At 54.9% G+C, this 15702-nt stretch overlaps 1 protein-coding gene across 2 annotated transcripts; it reads right to left on the reverse strand.

Moving 5' to 3' along the window:
- Nucleotides 1-3241: 3241 nt before the first annotated feature.
- Nucleotides 3242-9699, reverse strand: TLX1 (T cell leukemia homeobox 1). Of its 2 annotated transcripts, none has more exons than XM_055242922.2 (3): nucleotides 8896-9699; nucleotides 6633-6834; nucleotides 3242-4343 (listed from the first exon to the last, which is right to left on the reverse strand). In XM_055242922.2, the coding sequence occupies exons 1-3, from the start codon at nucleotides 9455-9457 to the stop codon at nucleotides 4121-4123; spliced, it is 987 nt and encodes a 328-aa protein (XP_055098897.1). In that variant the 5' UTR covers nucleotides 9458-9699; the 3' UTR covers nucleotides 3242-4120. The 2 variants fall into 2 exon arrangements, with proteins under 2 accessions (XP_055098897.1, XP_055098907.1); XM_055242932.2 differs by having other exon boundaries at nucleotides 3242-4366.
- Nucleotides 9700-15702: the final 6003 nt, after the last annotated feature.

The raw sequence follows: 15702 nt of genomic DNA on the forward strand, positions 1-15702 counted from the left end.
ACCTGCGAGTCACTCGCCCCACAAGCAGGGCACCTATCTCAGTCCTGTGCCCAGGGCAAACCCCATAACTGCCTGGTAGTGGAGCCACAACAGGGCAGTCAGTGCTCAGGAGGTGTCACACAGCCCCCAAGCACAGACGCGGCCACACAAAGCAGCTATTATAGTTAACAGGTTGAGCCAGATTCTCTGTGTGCCACCCACCGCACTGCATAGGGCCTCTAAGACCCCATCCCTGCCTGGGTTCCTGGGGCCCCTCAGGCCGCCACCCACTCAGCCACAGGGCCAGATCTGAGCGGCAGGGCTCGCTGGCCGCAGGAATTTGGTGATTGCCGTCGGTTCTCAAGCCAAAGAAGGAAGCGGACCTTTCTGCGCAGGCAGGTTTGTTAATTCGCCTTCTCTCCCGGCACCTCTACACACAATTATTCCGATCGTTCTTTTTCTATTTTTGAACAGAGACCGGTCATTTCCGGCAGGGGAGGTAGAAGGAGACTTTCGAGCTTTCTGTTGTGAGTAGTTGGCCTTGACTGTGACCCTCGCAGCCCCCCTCCCCTCCAGCCTCCGTCCCACTTGGGACGGAGTTTGCGGGTCCAGCCGCCACCCCGGCCTTTCTCCCTGGCCGCGGCGCTCGGCGGACGCGGGATCCGCTGAGATTCGATCTCAACGAATTCCGGGCGGAGAGGCGGGAGTCCTGAGTGTCCCGCCGCGCCGCGGGTCCCAGCGTCCCCAGGAGGCCTAGCCCAAGGGCGGGAGCGTCAGCGGGGCCCCACTGGAAGTGCACGATCCGGGCCGCCGGCGGCCGAACAGCTCCGGGAGCAGGCGAGCGGTATCCGGGAAGCTCAAAGGCCGCACGCCCTGGGCGCCCCAGGCCCCAGCGCTGGGATTGTACCGACCTGCGGAATGTCCGCTTCTGCAGGCGTCCGCGTCGAGCTGGGCAGGGTCCGAGAGCTGCCGGGCTGAGGGCTCCGGCCTGCACGTGCTCTCCGCGGTTAGTGAGTGTGAGCCCTGTGATGTTCCTGAAGATGGGGGGTGGGGGGGAGGGAGGGTAGGAGGTGTTTTGGGGGACAGGGGTGTTTGGCCTAACTTTGCTGAAGAGGGGATGGGAGAGGGGATGGAGAGCCCAGGCTTGGCAGCCAGCCTGGGGCTGCTGTGTTTGGGCCGGCCAGCCGCTCCCCACCCAACCCCCATTCCTCTGTTAGGCAATCTGTGTCCAGAAAATGCTCGGAGTTCTCCGGACACAGCAGCCTCTAGAGGTGGGCTTGGGGAATTGGGAGGCGGGAAGAAGGCCACAGTCTCCCCTGGGATCCTGCTGTGTGATCCGCGCCGGCCAGGAAGCATTGATCTGGAGTCCAAAAGAGGAGAGAAACCGCACCCTGAGAAGAAGGCGCGAGCTCGGTGGCTCCAGTCCTGCGGGAGCAGAGGTGACAGCAGACCTGCCCAGGTAGAGGGAGACGACTTCTGAGGTTCTGGAGGCTATTTCTGGATTTTTCGCGGCCTGTCGCTGGGTGCCATGGCCGGTGAATGCGGGAGACCTGCAGCAGACCCGGCGCTGCCGCCACAACCTTCTCACTACGTACGCCCCACACAGCTCGTCAGGGCCCAACCTGAGCACTCCGCGGGCCTGTGGGGATGGGGCGGAAAGGCTGGCTGCTGTCTTCGGACCCTGAACCCTCTCCTCTTTTTCTCTTTTCTTCATGTCTACACAGAGTGAATGACAGAAGCCCCCTCTCATGCGGATATCCCAGGGCACCCCGGATGAGGGGGTGGATGACCAAGTCCACCCTCCACTCAGCCGAGCTTCCCCATGGGCTTGCTGGGGTGGGAAGTTGCTGTGCTCACGACCTGTGTCACAGCCCCCATGGCTGCCGGGCAGGGGCAAGGTTGGGGGACAGTGGCTCTGACGGTTAGGGTGGTTCCCCACCCTCAAACTCCCGCAAACACTTCTGCAGAGCTTCCAGTGGCCCCCACACCACGAACTTCCACTTTCCAGCTGAAAAGTTCTCTCACTCTCCCATCCCAGAGAAAAAGCCTCTTACCCCTCCATTTCAACTCACCTCTAGGGTGATGAGTTCTCTAGACCCTCCACCACCCAGCTTCTTCCAGAAAAGCAAACTCAAGTCAGTCTTGTCTAAGATAATTCGAATAGGCTGGGGACTGGCTGTTATACCTGTGTGCATGTGTACTGTGGCTGCAGGTCTGGCAAGGGTGGTCTGGGGACTCCCTGGAGGTTCCCAGAAAGTCAGTTCTTTGGATCTCTCCTAGGCCAGGCTAGTGCTGGGAACTGGTAGGTCCCACTTACAGCACCAGAGAGGATCCTGGCCCTAATTTCTGATTCAATGTGCCCCAGTCTCTGCAGCTTGCTGGGTAAGCGTCTAGAGCCCCAGAACTTCGGCAGATGTTGGTCCCGCCACAATGTATCTGTGTATCGCATAACAGACTCCCACCAACACATACACCATCAGAGCACAATTACACACACTCATACAGAACCACACCCACTCACTTGTAGTGATGGTCTCCCACAATGATCCACACTCCCCGCTACCTTTACTCCCCCAATTACATTCCGTCACACACAAGTAAATACAGGGAAAATGCACAGCTCACACATGATTACATCTCACACACAATTACACCCATAAAATTCAAGATGATCCACTTCAGAAGCGGTCACACATTTCACAGAAAAATAGATTTACAAAGAGAAACTAATACATATTCTCCCAAACATCAACATGATTCGTACATAATCACAAACAATGGTTGATACACGATTACTCAAAAAGAAACAGTCTCATTCACATACGGTTACACACACACCACTATAAGCCCGTGCATACAATGATAGTTTCGATTTGCAACTTAAGCAGAAACAAGCATTTACACGCAAGAATTGCAAACACAATTATACACTTAAATACCATTATAAATATTCACTATTTGCTTGCATTGCTGATTGCTCACATTATCACAAACACCACACACACACACACACACAACTCTCACATCCAAAGAAATCCACATCCTTTCAGGCACTGGCAATCCCAGGAGAGCCTGGCTCTCCCTGCTCTCCTCAACTCTGCCTTCTCTCCATCTGTCCTCCTCCTTTCCTCTCTCCAGAGCCTCAGGGTCCTGCCCCACAACATGTCTCTGAAGTTCAGGTACCAAGGGCTGCCCCCGAAGCATCAGCTCAACTCAAGCAGCTGAAGGACGCTAGGGTCCACAAGGAGCAGGCAGCCCTGACTCCGGATCCGGAGGCTTTTATTTATTTTTTCCACATAAATTACACAAGCACTTTATAAAATGGTTACACAGAAAACACCTTATAAGTGCATAACTTAACACCCCCCCACCCCTCAAATGGGTTCTGGAGAAATGGGCTGCATTTATGTGAAAACCTGTCTGTGTGTACCTGGGTTGGGCTGAGATGTGTGGTGGGGGCCTGGCAGACCAAGTGAGGCTGTTGTGGCTGTTGGCTGTTGTGTATGGCGTAGTGTGTCACAGTGTGGCCATGACCTTGTGTTTGTGCTGGAGGGAGTGCCATGCTTTCAGGATGAATCTGTGTCACCCCTGACCTGTGCCTGATCGTGAGGTCCAAAGTGTAAACACTGTGACCCTGCGTCTGGATGACACTCTGCCGTAGATGCCCATGTGTGGCTCTGGGGTGACACCAGGAGGGACAGTGACAGCACCTCTGTGTGGGCCTATGGGTTTCCATGTGTGTGATGAGAAGTGGGTCACAGAGAAGGGGTTTCCCAGGGCAAATTCAGATGACAGTCCTGAGGACCCCAGAAGCTCCTCCTCCCCTACCTTACTTGCCTCTCTCTGAATCCCACGTTAAAAATTAAAATAAAATGAAATAAACAAAAACAGATTTCTTAACAGTTCAGACAGGTGCGGGACGCGTCTGGGAGGGGGGCGCGTGTCCTTGTCCCTTGAGCTCTTCCACCGAAGAGAGAGAGAACAGTGTCGGCACAAATGTGGGGGCCCTTCGGGGCCGTGCGAGGGCAGTGTTCCCCTCCTGGGTGCAGTCTGAGGCCAGGAGGGTGGGGAGGAGTCCTGGGTCTCAGGCCTCAGTGACCCCTGAGTGGGCCTGGGGTCCCACAGGGCAGAATGGGCAGGCTCACTCGCAGGCCGACGCCACCGACGTGACGCTAGTGATTTTGGTCGAGTCGTCAGACCACGGCTGCAGATTCTGCAGGGCGAAGAGCGACGAGTTGTGCACGCACAGAGGGTCGGCGGGCAGCGGCTGTGCCAGGCTCTTCTGGAAGGCCTCTTGCTGCAACTGCAGGAGGATGCGGTTTGCTTGCTGCCTCTCGGCCTCCCGTTCCTCCGCAGTCTGCCGTCTGCACCGGGAACAAGCCGTTACCTGCCAGGAGCACCGACCCGGCTCCCGCGTGTGCCCAACTCCTGGTGCGTTCCCAGGAGATAAGCTGAACGAGCGCTGCTCGTCTTTGCAGTCCCCAAATCCAGTTTGGGCCCCTATAACGCGTTCCTTTCTTTTGAGAGTCCTGACTTCAACAAAGACTGGAAACCCCCAAACGGATGGAGCCAAGGTATCCCAGAGAAGGAGCGGTGGAAAAGTCTGCGAGGCCCAAACAGCTGGGACTCCGCATCCACGCGCAGCGCCCACACCCCGAAGGCCTCACAAGGGGCAGCCGGGGTAGGATGGCATCTCTCCTCCCAACCCCCCACCCCGAGGGAGACCAAGTGTCATTCCAAGCCGGAGGGCCCTCACCCTACCCACAAGTCCAGGGCAGAGAGGCAAGGACCAGCGGCTATGCTGCTCTGCCGGACGTCTCTTTCCTCCCTCTCTCTGCGAATGTCTTCTAGGCCTTGGGCCTTCTGTGTGGAGCCCTGTGCCCTGCCGGGGCTCCTGCTGGACCCACTGGCTTCCTCTGAGGCAGTTCAGGGAGGCGATGACTCACTTATTCCATTTACTGCCGCCCCTCCACCCTGTCAACTGAGATCAAACGTCTGTCTCTAAGGTGGACAGACCTAATGGGAGTCCCCGGGGCCTTCAGAAGCAATTTGTAGGCGATCGATGAAGCCGTGCGAAGCCTGCAAGGGCCTCTTCCAGCAGCGGCTGCTGACCTGCTCTGGGCCGCCTTTTCTTGACTCTGTGTATCTTTCCGTCTTTCGTCTTTCCTTTACCCCTGCATTTCAAACGGCCTGAATATTTCTCTTTTATGCTTTGTGTCTTATCTCTCGTTTTCTCTCCTTCCCACCCACTTGGTTCTCTATGAATTAAAGGAATTTGTTTGAAAAGAAAATGGTGGTTTCAGTCAACCATTGCTTTTTCTTTATTATACATAAATAAGACTTCTGCAGGCTGCCTGTTTTTCTCCTTTTTTTGCCTTGAGCGGGGTCCCTATCCCTCCCCACCTCTGAAACTGGTTGTGTTTCAGTTTCTTTCTTTGCCTGCCTCTTTCTTTCTCTGTGCCCCTCTCTCTGGGCAGGCCTGCCAGGCTGCCTCTCCTCCCCTAGGCCCGCAGCCCTCAGTAGGCCTTGGAAACCGGAGTCCCCCCCAACCCCCGAGCTAGCCCTGGCTCCCTCTTTAGCGTTCCAAGGTCTGAGGCCGCATCCCCCACTCCTTCCCCAGCGTCAGGAATGTTGTGGGGTGCGGTAGAATCGTGGGGCCATGGCTTCCTTTGTGGCCCCGTAGGCGGAATCCCAGGCAGATTCCTCGCCTTCGTTCAGAAAAAGAGGAAACTCCAATTCCTTCCTCCTGCCCCAAGGCCCGCCCGTCTCGGCGCCGCCGACTTCGCCCAGACTCTCCCGCGCTACCCCACCGGGCCTGAGCCAGGAGAGAAACTCTGGCGGGCGAGGGCCAGATGTGCGGGAGGGTGCAGCGTGCCACAGGGTGCAGCCGGAGAAAGCGTCAGTGCGCGCGGAGAGGGAGGCTGCTTGGGAGTGTTGGGGACGCTTCACGTCCGTGAGCGTAAATGTGAAAAAACAAAACAAAACAAAACAAAAAACCCATTGCGTAGTAACTAGAGTTGTGGCTATGGGAGAAGGAAAATTCTCTTTCACACACACACCCATCTGCTCCTAATTGATTCCCCTTTCAGTGGTACCCTCGAAACCCCGCCGCAGCCGGCGCGGATTGATTTTCTCTTTCCAGGGTAGGGACCGGCTGCGCAAAGGCGGGATGTCTGGGGAGGAGACCGTCAGCAGGGCCGCGGTCTGGGGCCACAGACCCTCTGCGGGGAACCCGGCTGGAGCGCTGCAACAAGGTGCGGGCTGTTCTGCATCCAGTCTCCCGGACAGAGCAGGATTCCATAAGCAAGAGTTTGCGCAAACAAAAAGCTCCCCAGGACTCACAGATCCCTGGAGCCTGGACTGCGTGGAGTGCACTAACCCGCCTGTTTGCCCAAGCGGCGGAATAGACCTGCCGCGTCTACACCGGCAGAGAGTGTGCCGACCAGAAAGCCCTGAAGCCTCCGGTAAAACAGAGCCAGGGCTCTTCAGCCCTATCCCAGCTATCGGTCTCCGATGCTTCTAGCTCCCCGCAAGCCTAGCGGGAGCTCGCTCCTCCGAAAGGATCAGAAACCGCGAGCGGAGAAAGTGTGTGCGCCCCACGAGAGGCCAATGAACCGCGAGCTGCCTGCTGCCGGCCCGCCCCGCTTGCTCACCTCCACTTTGTCCGCCGGTTCTGGAACCAGGTTTTGACCTGCGCGTCGGTCATTTTGAGCGCCTTGGCCAGGGCGGCGCGCTCGGCCGAGGCCAGGTACTTCTGGCGGTGGAAGCGCTTCTCCAGCTCGCAGATCTGCAGGCGTGTGAAGGACGTGCGCGGCTTCTTCTTCTTAGGGGGCGTCCGGTTCTGATAGGGGTGACCTATACGGCGTGTTACAGTGAAGGGTGAGAGGGCCACTGGAGCGGGAGACAGACAGACGGCAGAGGCAAGCAGCAGAGCGTCAGGAAGCGTCCCAGGCCCAACACCCCGCGAGTCAGCGAGCGCAGCAGCTGAACCCCCACGAGCAGGGCCGAGATCCTCCCGTTAGCCCTCAGCGCCAAGCCCACGGTGGGAAACGGCCTCCTCCTGCCCGCCAGTCCGACGCCGCCGTCGCCGCTACCACGGAGGCCTCCCTAGCCCGGGGCTCCCGCGAGCCCAACCACTTCCCTGCCGCCCCTCCTCCAGGGGCAGTCTAAGGCGAGCTAATGGTCACGCTCCCCTCCCCTCAGTCAGCCCCAGGCCTTCAGGCTCAGAGTAAGAGGCCGAGCCTGACTCTGGAACCTGACCTGAGCCTCCATCAACAGCAGCACACACCAACGCAACGTACAACGGGGGCAAACTCACAGATCTATACACCCAAACAGGACCAGACAAGTACAGGCACGGGACAAGCACACAGGACACAGAGCAACACAAGGCCACAGCCATACACTCGCTCAAACCTCCTTCATGCCTGACACAGTATTAGGGCCACGAGGTAGGTTCTAAACCGAGTACCTTTCACCAGAGGCCCAGGATTAGTGAACTTCCGGCTGGGGTTCCAGCAGGGCTCTTCAAGACTGGCCTGGTCTGGGTGGGGAATGGGATGGGCACCAGGCCCTGCTGCCCCAGGCCAGAGAAAACTTAGGTTGGGGGCACTGGGACCCCTCTAGGGAGGGCCCTTTCTGAGGCCTAGACCCAAGCAACTGTTCTTCCTCTGGACACCAGCCTCCACACCACTTCTGCCGTGGCCCCAGAGTCTGGTAAGAAGCTGCGGGAGCAGTTTCCCTGGCTGTGCTGCTGCCTGGAACAGAAGCAGGGAGCCAGGGGTGCCTTGGAATCTCCTGGCCCATGTCTAGCTCTCAGCAGCTTCTCCCAAGTAGTTATGTAAACCCCCCTTCAACTGTTGGGCCCTTGAACCGGGGGACCCCCAGGAGGCCCCATCTCTGCCAGCAGCAGCCAGTGTCTCCTGCCTCATCTCTCTAAGATCGGCTGGCTAACCTGGGCTCAATTTGTGGCTGCTTCCCAGCCCGGACGGGAGGATCGTGGTCTAGGATCCAGGGAACCCTAAGAGGAGCAGGAAGTGAGAACCGGGGAAGGGATCCACGCCAGAGGGAGAGTTGAGTGCCCAGAGCGGAAACGGGAGCAGAGGGAGCCAGGGCCAGCAGAGGAAGGCAGGAGCGGGCAGCAGAGAAGGCTGCAGCGGCCACCACCTAGTACCTAAAGTCCCGGGAGTAGTCCTCCCGCCACCGATCACCAGCCTGCCGGTGCATTATTCGTGCCCAAGATAACAGGGCTGGGCCCAGGGTAGGACACCCAGCCGGGAGAGAATGAAAATGAAAAGCTAGCTGTCCTGGGCGGCTATGCCCCCCTGCCATCCTCCCAGATGAAGCCTGCTCTCCGGAAAAAAAAAGGGCCACTGGTTCTGCTGATTTACCGGGGCTCAGAGCCCCCACTGGCCCCGCAGCACCACGGGCGCTGGAGCTAGGAGCGCGAAGTGCATGTGTGTAGGGGACTGGAGGTGGGGGAACCTGTTGTTTTCTTGTGTCTGATCCTGGGGCTCGCTTCCTGGGTCCTAGAACAGCAGCCAGGACGGAAGAAACTGTTCACGTTGCACACCTTTCTCTAAGATTCCCAGGCCCAGAGTAGCTGTGGAAGGTGGTCCTGAATCTATGGCCTCCTTCTCTCTGCCTGACCCGGCCTGTGGATCCCGAGAGGGGACCAGGGAGAGCTTCTCCGAGCAGGGGTCCTTCGGGAGACAGAGAGGGGTCCAGGCTGAGAGAACTCTTCAAGCATGGCGAGTCTGCGATATAGAATCGGGCGGGCGGCTCAACTTGGGGGAAGCACCAAGAAGAGCTGGGCGACCTGGCGCGCAGAACGGGCTTTGGGGAGCCACCCAGCGGGGCAGGGGTAGCACGGAGCCCGGGCCGCGGCCAGGCGGGGAGCGCGCGGGCCGGACTCACCTGTGAACCTGTCCTTTGTGTATCTGCGGTTACTCTCCATCCAGGGGAAGGTGAGGCCAGTGAGGTTGTTGACGCCTGGCATGGCGGGCACGGTGGGCAAGCCGGTGGCCAGGGGCTGGGGGTGGGCCACGGCTCCTGCGAGCGGCCTGTGTGCCGGCACCCGGATCACCCCCGCAGCGCTGAGTGCCCCGGCACCGCCGCTGCTGCCGCCGCCGCCGCCGCCAGGACCGGGGCCGCCCGCCAAGGCCATGTTCACATTGTAGGAGCCGGTCAGAGGACCCATGCTGCAGGCGCCGCCGCCGCCTGCCGGGCCTCCGGGGCCGCCCGGACCTCCAGTACCATAGGCCCCCGCGCCTCCAGCCCCCGCCCCGGCCGCGGGGCCCCCGCCGCCGTAAGTGTAGGCGCCTCCGACCAAGCAGGCAAGGCCGTATTCTCCGTCCTGGAGGCGCGAGGCGGGCCCCATGCAGCCACCCTGGTCCGGGCTGTTGAGGATCTGGTCGATGCCGAAGCTGATGGGCTCTGCGTGGCCCGGGTGGAGGTGGTGCGGACCCAGGTGCTCCATGCTGGCCCCGGCCCCACGGGGGGGCCCGGGCGGCGGCGCTCGCTGCGCTCCGCTCCGGGGGCAGCTAGCAGGGGCTGGGAGGCAACAGCGGCTCCTGGCTGCGCGGAGACTTGGAAGCGAAGTGCGCAGAAGGGCTAAAGTAGAAGGGGGAGGGGAGGGAGAGAGGGGGCGCCGTATTCTTCCTCTCTCTGTCTTCTGCTTCCCCTCTCCGGCTGCTCGCTCGCTGTTGACTCTGGGACATCAATCACCAGGCGAAAAAGCCCGGTGCAAGAGAGCTTCGCGGTTTCGGCCGGGTCTCTCCATTGGCTGTGCGCGGAGAGGAGCGGGGTGAATGACAGCGCGAGGGAGGGGAGGGGAGGGGGAGAGGAAGGCCAGAAGCCGAGACAGATGCAAGAGCCAGAGATAGAGGGACGGAGACCAAGACTCGGAGTAGTTCATGAAGAGAGAGAAGAGGGGAAAAAGGAGAGGCTTAAAAGAAAAAGGGAAAACAGGAAGCGACCATTCCCAGAGACGGACAGACAGACAAACCCAAGGAGGGTGAAGTCAACTGTCTTCCCGGCCTGTTGGGAGCCATCCCCTCACTTTGAACTGGGCCAAAGGAGTCCAGCCCACAAGGCGTCTGAGGAAGGGATGTCCCTGCCCAACTGGAGAATCTCCCCAAGGGCTCAGCTGGGAAACACCTGTCACTCAACCAGGAGATTTACTCCAAACTTCAAGTCCAGCTTTTTAGAAAGTAGAAGACTGTCTACTCCCCAGGTATGGAGCCCAGGCCCTGAGGCAGGACGGTGAGTTCAGGCTTGCCCTTCTTTAAAACACAGGCCTATGAACAACTGGCTATATATTATAAAAATCAGCAACCAGCCCCCAACTCAGCCTTCTTAGAGAAATTCAGGAAGGGAACATTTCCTGAAAGGCAGGCACAAGTCAAGAGGGTTGGTTTGGGGTCTGCGGCCAGGGTGCCTATGCCTCAACATACCCCTTTCGTTTTAAATAAAAAGATGCCTCAAGAAGTAAAATCCTACAGGGGTTGAAAGAGGCAATTCCTACAGTGTTTGAATGAATTCAACCAGATTGCATTACACCTAACAATTACCCCAGGGTTGGCTATTCCAGGCAAGAAGACTTTGGACTGTGGTGTGTGTTATTTTCTTACTTTTGGAATCTTGGGAGGGAGTCATAGGGGCTTAAGGCTGTGGGGGCTGGGATTGGTGGGACTAGGATCAGGGAAGTGCATCCAGGACAAATTTAGGCCTTTCCAATGTTTTGCCAGTGGCTGTCTGGCTGAGAGCCCAAGAGAAAAGGAGGAAACTCCCTTTTTCTTCTTCCTCTCTTTCCCCTCTCCAGTAGAAAATGTTTGCTACCTTTTAGAAGCCAAGCTTTGGGAAAGGCACAGGTTCTATCACTTGGGATCTGTTTCTGTTCTATTTCAGTTCAGTTTCAGATTAGACTTTAGACTGTCTCTGTCTGGAAAGATGCTAGGATGCGAAGACTCACATTCTCTCCTCATCAAGTCTTATTGCAATCTATTTGCTTTGGGCATGTCTGTCACCTCCACTTGAAGAGATCTTCCTGGAGGCAGAGAGTGGCTTATTAAGTTCTGTTCTCTCCTGAAGAATACAGCCCCAAACAACAAAATATGCACATCTTGGGTGAATAACAAATGAATGTATGTCTTTATTCAATAATATTTATTGAGTACTGTACTCACTATGTGTCAGGCACTGTTCTAGGCACGGGGGACATAGCAGTGAACAAAACAAAGGTCCTGACCTCATGAAGCTTACATTCTATAGAGGGGGTCAGACAATAAGCAAAGAAGCAAATACAAGACAGATGTTAGTAAGTATTGTGGCAAACAATATAAACTCTACACCAATCCTTCGAGATGAGTATTCTCTCTATTTTACAAATGTGAGGAAAGCACATTTCAGAATAGCTATGACTGGTGTGGATCAATATGGAGGAGCTAGACTCAACTTGCTTTTGTGGGTTAACCTGGAAACCTACATGCTGGTAGGAAGTTAGCATCTCTGGGGAAAACCTTGGATTTTCCCCAAATCTCGGGGAGCTCCAGCCAGGTGGACAAAGGCCCACTCAAGACAAAGCCAAATGTGAAATTGGTAGTTGTCTGTAAACACTAAGCAGAAGTCCAGGCGCGATGGCTCACACCTGTAATCCCAGAACTTTGGAAGGCCGAGGCGGGCGGATCACGAGGTCAGGAGATCGAGACCATCCTGGCTAACATGGTGAAATCCCGTCTCTACTAAAAGTACAAAAAATTAGGCAGGCGTGGTGGTGGGCACCTGTAGTCCCAGCTACTCAGGAGGCTGAGGCAGGAGAATGGCGTGAACCCAGGAGGCAGAGCTTGCAGTGAGCTGAGATCGCGCCACTGCACTCCAGCCTGGGCAACAGTGCAACACTCCATCTCAAAAAACAAACAAACAAACAAACAAACAAAACACTAAGCAGAAACATGAGAGGGCTCCTCTCCCTCGCCAGTTCTCTTCTTCCCACTTACCCAATCCAGGTACTCTGCCCTACCCACGGAGTTCCATAACTTACTTCGGAAGTTGTCTGAACCTGAATGAATCTCTTCCTGCCTCTTATCTTGAGGGAACTAAAGCAGAAATAAATTATTTTTTGAAAGACAGCTTTGTGCCAGGCACCACATCATACTTATCTCATTTAAGACTTATAACAACCCTGGGAAGTTAATAGAAATGTCCCAATTTTTTATAATTGAGAGAATTGAATGAATGTTCATGGCAGTACTATTCATGATAGCCCGAAAGGGGAAACAACTCAGATGTCCATCAACTGATGAATAGATAAACAAAATTTGATATATCCACACATGGAATATTATTTAGCCATGAAAAGGAAAAGAAAGGAAATGCTGGTTCATGCTATAACATGGATGAACCTAGGAGACTATTCTGCTAAGTGAAAGAAGCCAAGCACAAAGGCCACATATTGTATGATTCCACTTTTATGAAATGTCCAAAATAGGCAAATCCACAGAGGCAGAGAGTAGATTAGTGGTTTCCAGGGCCTGGGGGCAGCAGGGAATGGAAATTGACTGCTAATGGATACAGAATTCCTTTTGGAGTGATGAAAACATTCTGGAATTAGATAGTGGTGATGGTTACATAACTTTGTAAAAATATTAAAACCCACCGAATTATACATTTTAAAGGGGCTGAATATTATAGCATATGAATTATATCTCATTTTTACAAAGAAAAAAATGGCTGGGTGCAGTGGCCTGTGCCTGTAGTCCTAGCAGCTCTGCAGGGTGAGGCTAGAGGATCACTTGGGGCCAGGAATTGGAGCCTGCAATGTGCTATAATTGCACCTCTAGCCTGGGCAACATAGCAATGCCCCATCTCTAAAAAGAAAATGAAAACAGACTCAGTAAAGAGAACAAACTTGCTCCAAGTTCCATAGACAGAGAAGATTGATCTGGAATCTCAAAATCTGAGCTATTTTCCTTGTTTGAGGCTGAAAACTATGGGGAAGGGTACTGCAGCTTTTTTTGAGGCTGGGTCCTAGTGGCCTCACTCCTTTTAGTCTCACCACAGTTTTACCTGCTGCAGTTAAAACCCCATCTTTTGGTGTGAGTTGGTTGAAGGTAAAATTTACAAAACAAAATAAAATAAAATAAAAACCCATCTATCTCTCCAGGTGCACATCCCCAGCTCAGATGGCCTTCCAACCCTTTTGGCATCTGCCTGATCTAACTCTTGAACTCCTCAGATCTGACACCAGTTGTCCAGGGTACCTGGGAGGAGACTTTACCCTTGCTGGCCCAGCTTAATGTTGGCAGAGTCACCCCTACCTTGTACATGGCCCACGAAGACTGTCAAGCTCTTCTCGTTAAAATCCAGCAGCCCAGGGATATACTGACTTTCCCCTGCTATCACAGCCGCTTCCTTGACGGATTTCTTCCTTTTTCCCCTCCTACCTTTTTCGCTTATCAGAGTCAACTTTTATCCCAATTGGGGATACTCCCAACTTTTACCCTCAGTGAGGTGCTGGGGTTGTGTGAGTCAGCTTAATCCCAGCCTTTGTCTTCCAATAGGGTATTTACTGAGGGCCAAGACTACCCTCTCTGTCCCTTCCTTACCTAGAAAGATGAGACCGGAGGGTCAGGATTTGCTGGGCTCTGGCGCCCACCCCTTCTCCCGGGAGCAGTGTTACCTGAGCACGGTGTTGCAAGGTTGGGAAGTTTTCTGAAACAGGAGAGGAGACTCACACAAGTTTATATTCGCTGCAGCTTCTGTGTTTCCACCGTGCTTTTGCATGCCTTGCAAAACAGCCCTGATAGGAACGAGGAGGGAGGGGAAGAAAGCGGGACTCACAGAGCAACTGCCATGTGTGAGCCACCTTCAATCGGAAGAATGATCTCTCCACTCATCTTTAATCCTGTGATGTGGTTTTTGCTATCCCCATTTTACAGATGAGAAAACCAAGGCACTGAAAGCTGGAAAGGGGCAGACCAGACGCAAACACTGCTTTCCTGACACAACTCACTACAAGCTGCTTCCTTAAGCCTAAACTTGGCTCTTGCCTCACAGGACTATCTTGCAGGAACCTAGGTGAGTTGCAGATCCTTCTCTCTGGTTCTGAGGCCACCTGGTAACACCCCTTCCCCCAAGCGCCAGCTCCCCCTGGCCTGCAGAATAAAAAAGTGCCTCCAATTAAAGGAAGAGCAGCTGGGGCCGGGCCTAGGGCTGGGGGAGGAGGAAAGGACGGGCTCAGCCCACGGGGAGGCCCCTTTGGATCCCACATGATCTCCTCCTCCTCCCCACTCTGAAAGAGACCCCCGGGCTAGGGGTTGTCCTTTAGCTTACGGATATGTGTGGAAACTTAATTACTTTGTGTTTGTGGGACCGTGCATCCATGAGGGGAAAGCTGGATGGGAAAGCGTGCATGACAGTCAGGGTTGAGAGGGCTGTGCAGGTGTCCTGGGCATGTCTTTAAGAAATAATTTTAACAATTTATTCAATAAATAATTATAGAGCATCTAGTATGTATCAGGCACTGTGTTAGGCTGTTGAGATACAACTGCAAGCAAAACGCATGTTGGTAAGAGTGTTGGAGGAAAAGAAGGGAGTCTGGGTATTTTATACAACTGGATTTTGTCATGTGAGGATGTATGTGTCAGTGAGAATGCAAGTGAATGTGTTTTCTGCAACACGATGAGTATGTGTTTACAACTGTTCCTCTGTAGTGAGTGCCTGTGATGGGATGAGGGCATCCCTCTGCTACCACTGTGTGCTGCAGATGGTGTGTACCATGGGAGGGGTGTCTTTTATTCCAGTGGAATTTCAGAGAAGTGGCTGTGTATGGGCCTGTGGTCGCGGGGAGGGGGACACAAGGTATACCCAATGGATATATAGTAGGGAAAAGGGGCTGAGAAATATGTAAGGGGATGTGTAACATGACACGATCCATGGCGGGGCCAATGAGGTCTGCATTCCTAGTACCAAAGGTGTTCCCTCTACCTTCCCATTTGTCTCAGAAAAGGGGCGGAAAACTTTCCCTGCTGTGGGAGAGGTCGGATCACCTGGTGGCTTAGGGACTTAGAGACCCAGTAAAGGGCACTCTAACTCCAGGAGCCCTGGGTTGGGGAGGAGAGTCTCTAGGAGCCTAGACTGAGGAGGCGGGGGGGGGGGGGGGGGGAGTGAGTAGGTCAAGTGACTCAGCTCAATGAGTCCTCAGGTTTGGGGGGGTTGTTCCAAGGCCAGCCCCCTGTTCCCCTACCCAATTCTTACATAAGATATGGAGGACCTCTCCAACACCAATGGACAGGCACACATTTTCCCATCAGTGGAGAGACCCTGAATGGATAGAGGACAGACAGACAGGAGACAGACATGTCTCTGCTGTAGGCCACACTTAGCTGTCACCTTGCGTAGGGGTAGGGAATTTTCTTCTCCTCCCCTGCCTATTCCTCTCAATCAGAGCCCAGCAGGTGGATGCTTCAGAAATAGGGTGCTTCTGTAGGGATCCCTTCCCTTCACTGTCTCCCCTCCCTGCTTGGCTTCTGACACTAAAGGAAGCCGTTGGCCTCATTACCCCTGAGCATTGAGCTAAGGCTTCAGGCCTCTCTCTGACTAATTCCCTCTCAAGAGAGGCCCAGAGACCCTCAGATTCCACCATCCATCCAGCACTGTCTTGATTATGGTGGCCTTGATTAGGGAATCTCCCATCCTGAGTCACCTCCAAGGATGCCAGAAACC

The sequence above is a fragment of the Symphalangus syndactylus genome, chromosome 2, assembly GCF_028878055.3.
Source record: "Symphalangus syndactylus isolate Jambi chromosome 2, NHGRI_mSymSyn1-v2.1_pri, whole genome shotgun sequence".
NCBI lineage: Eukaryota > Metazoa > Chordata > Mammalia > Primates > Hylobatidae > Symphalangus > Symphalangus syndactylus.

What these genes read in the sequence shown, in the direction of transcription:
- TLX1 (XM_055242922.2), bottom strand. Translation starts at nt 9,457, where the DNA reads ATGGAGCACCTGGGTCCGCACCACCTCCACCCGGGCCACGCAGAGCCC. An exon ending in CACAAAGGACAGGTTCACAG is followed by an intron (nt 6,835 to 8,895) that starts GTGAGTCCGGCC and finishes CACGCCGTATAG; the next exon opens with GTCACCCCTATCAGAACCGG. An exon ending in AACCGGCGGACAAAGTGGAG is followed by an intron (nt 4,344 to 6,632) that starts GTGAGCAAGCGG and finishes TTCCCGGTGCAG; the next exon opens with ACGGCAGACTGCGGAGGAAC.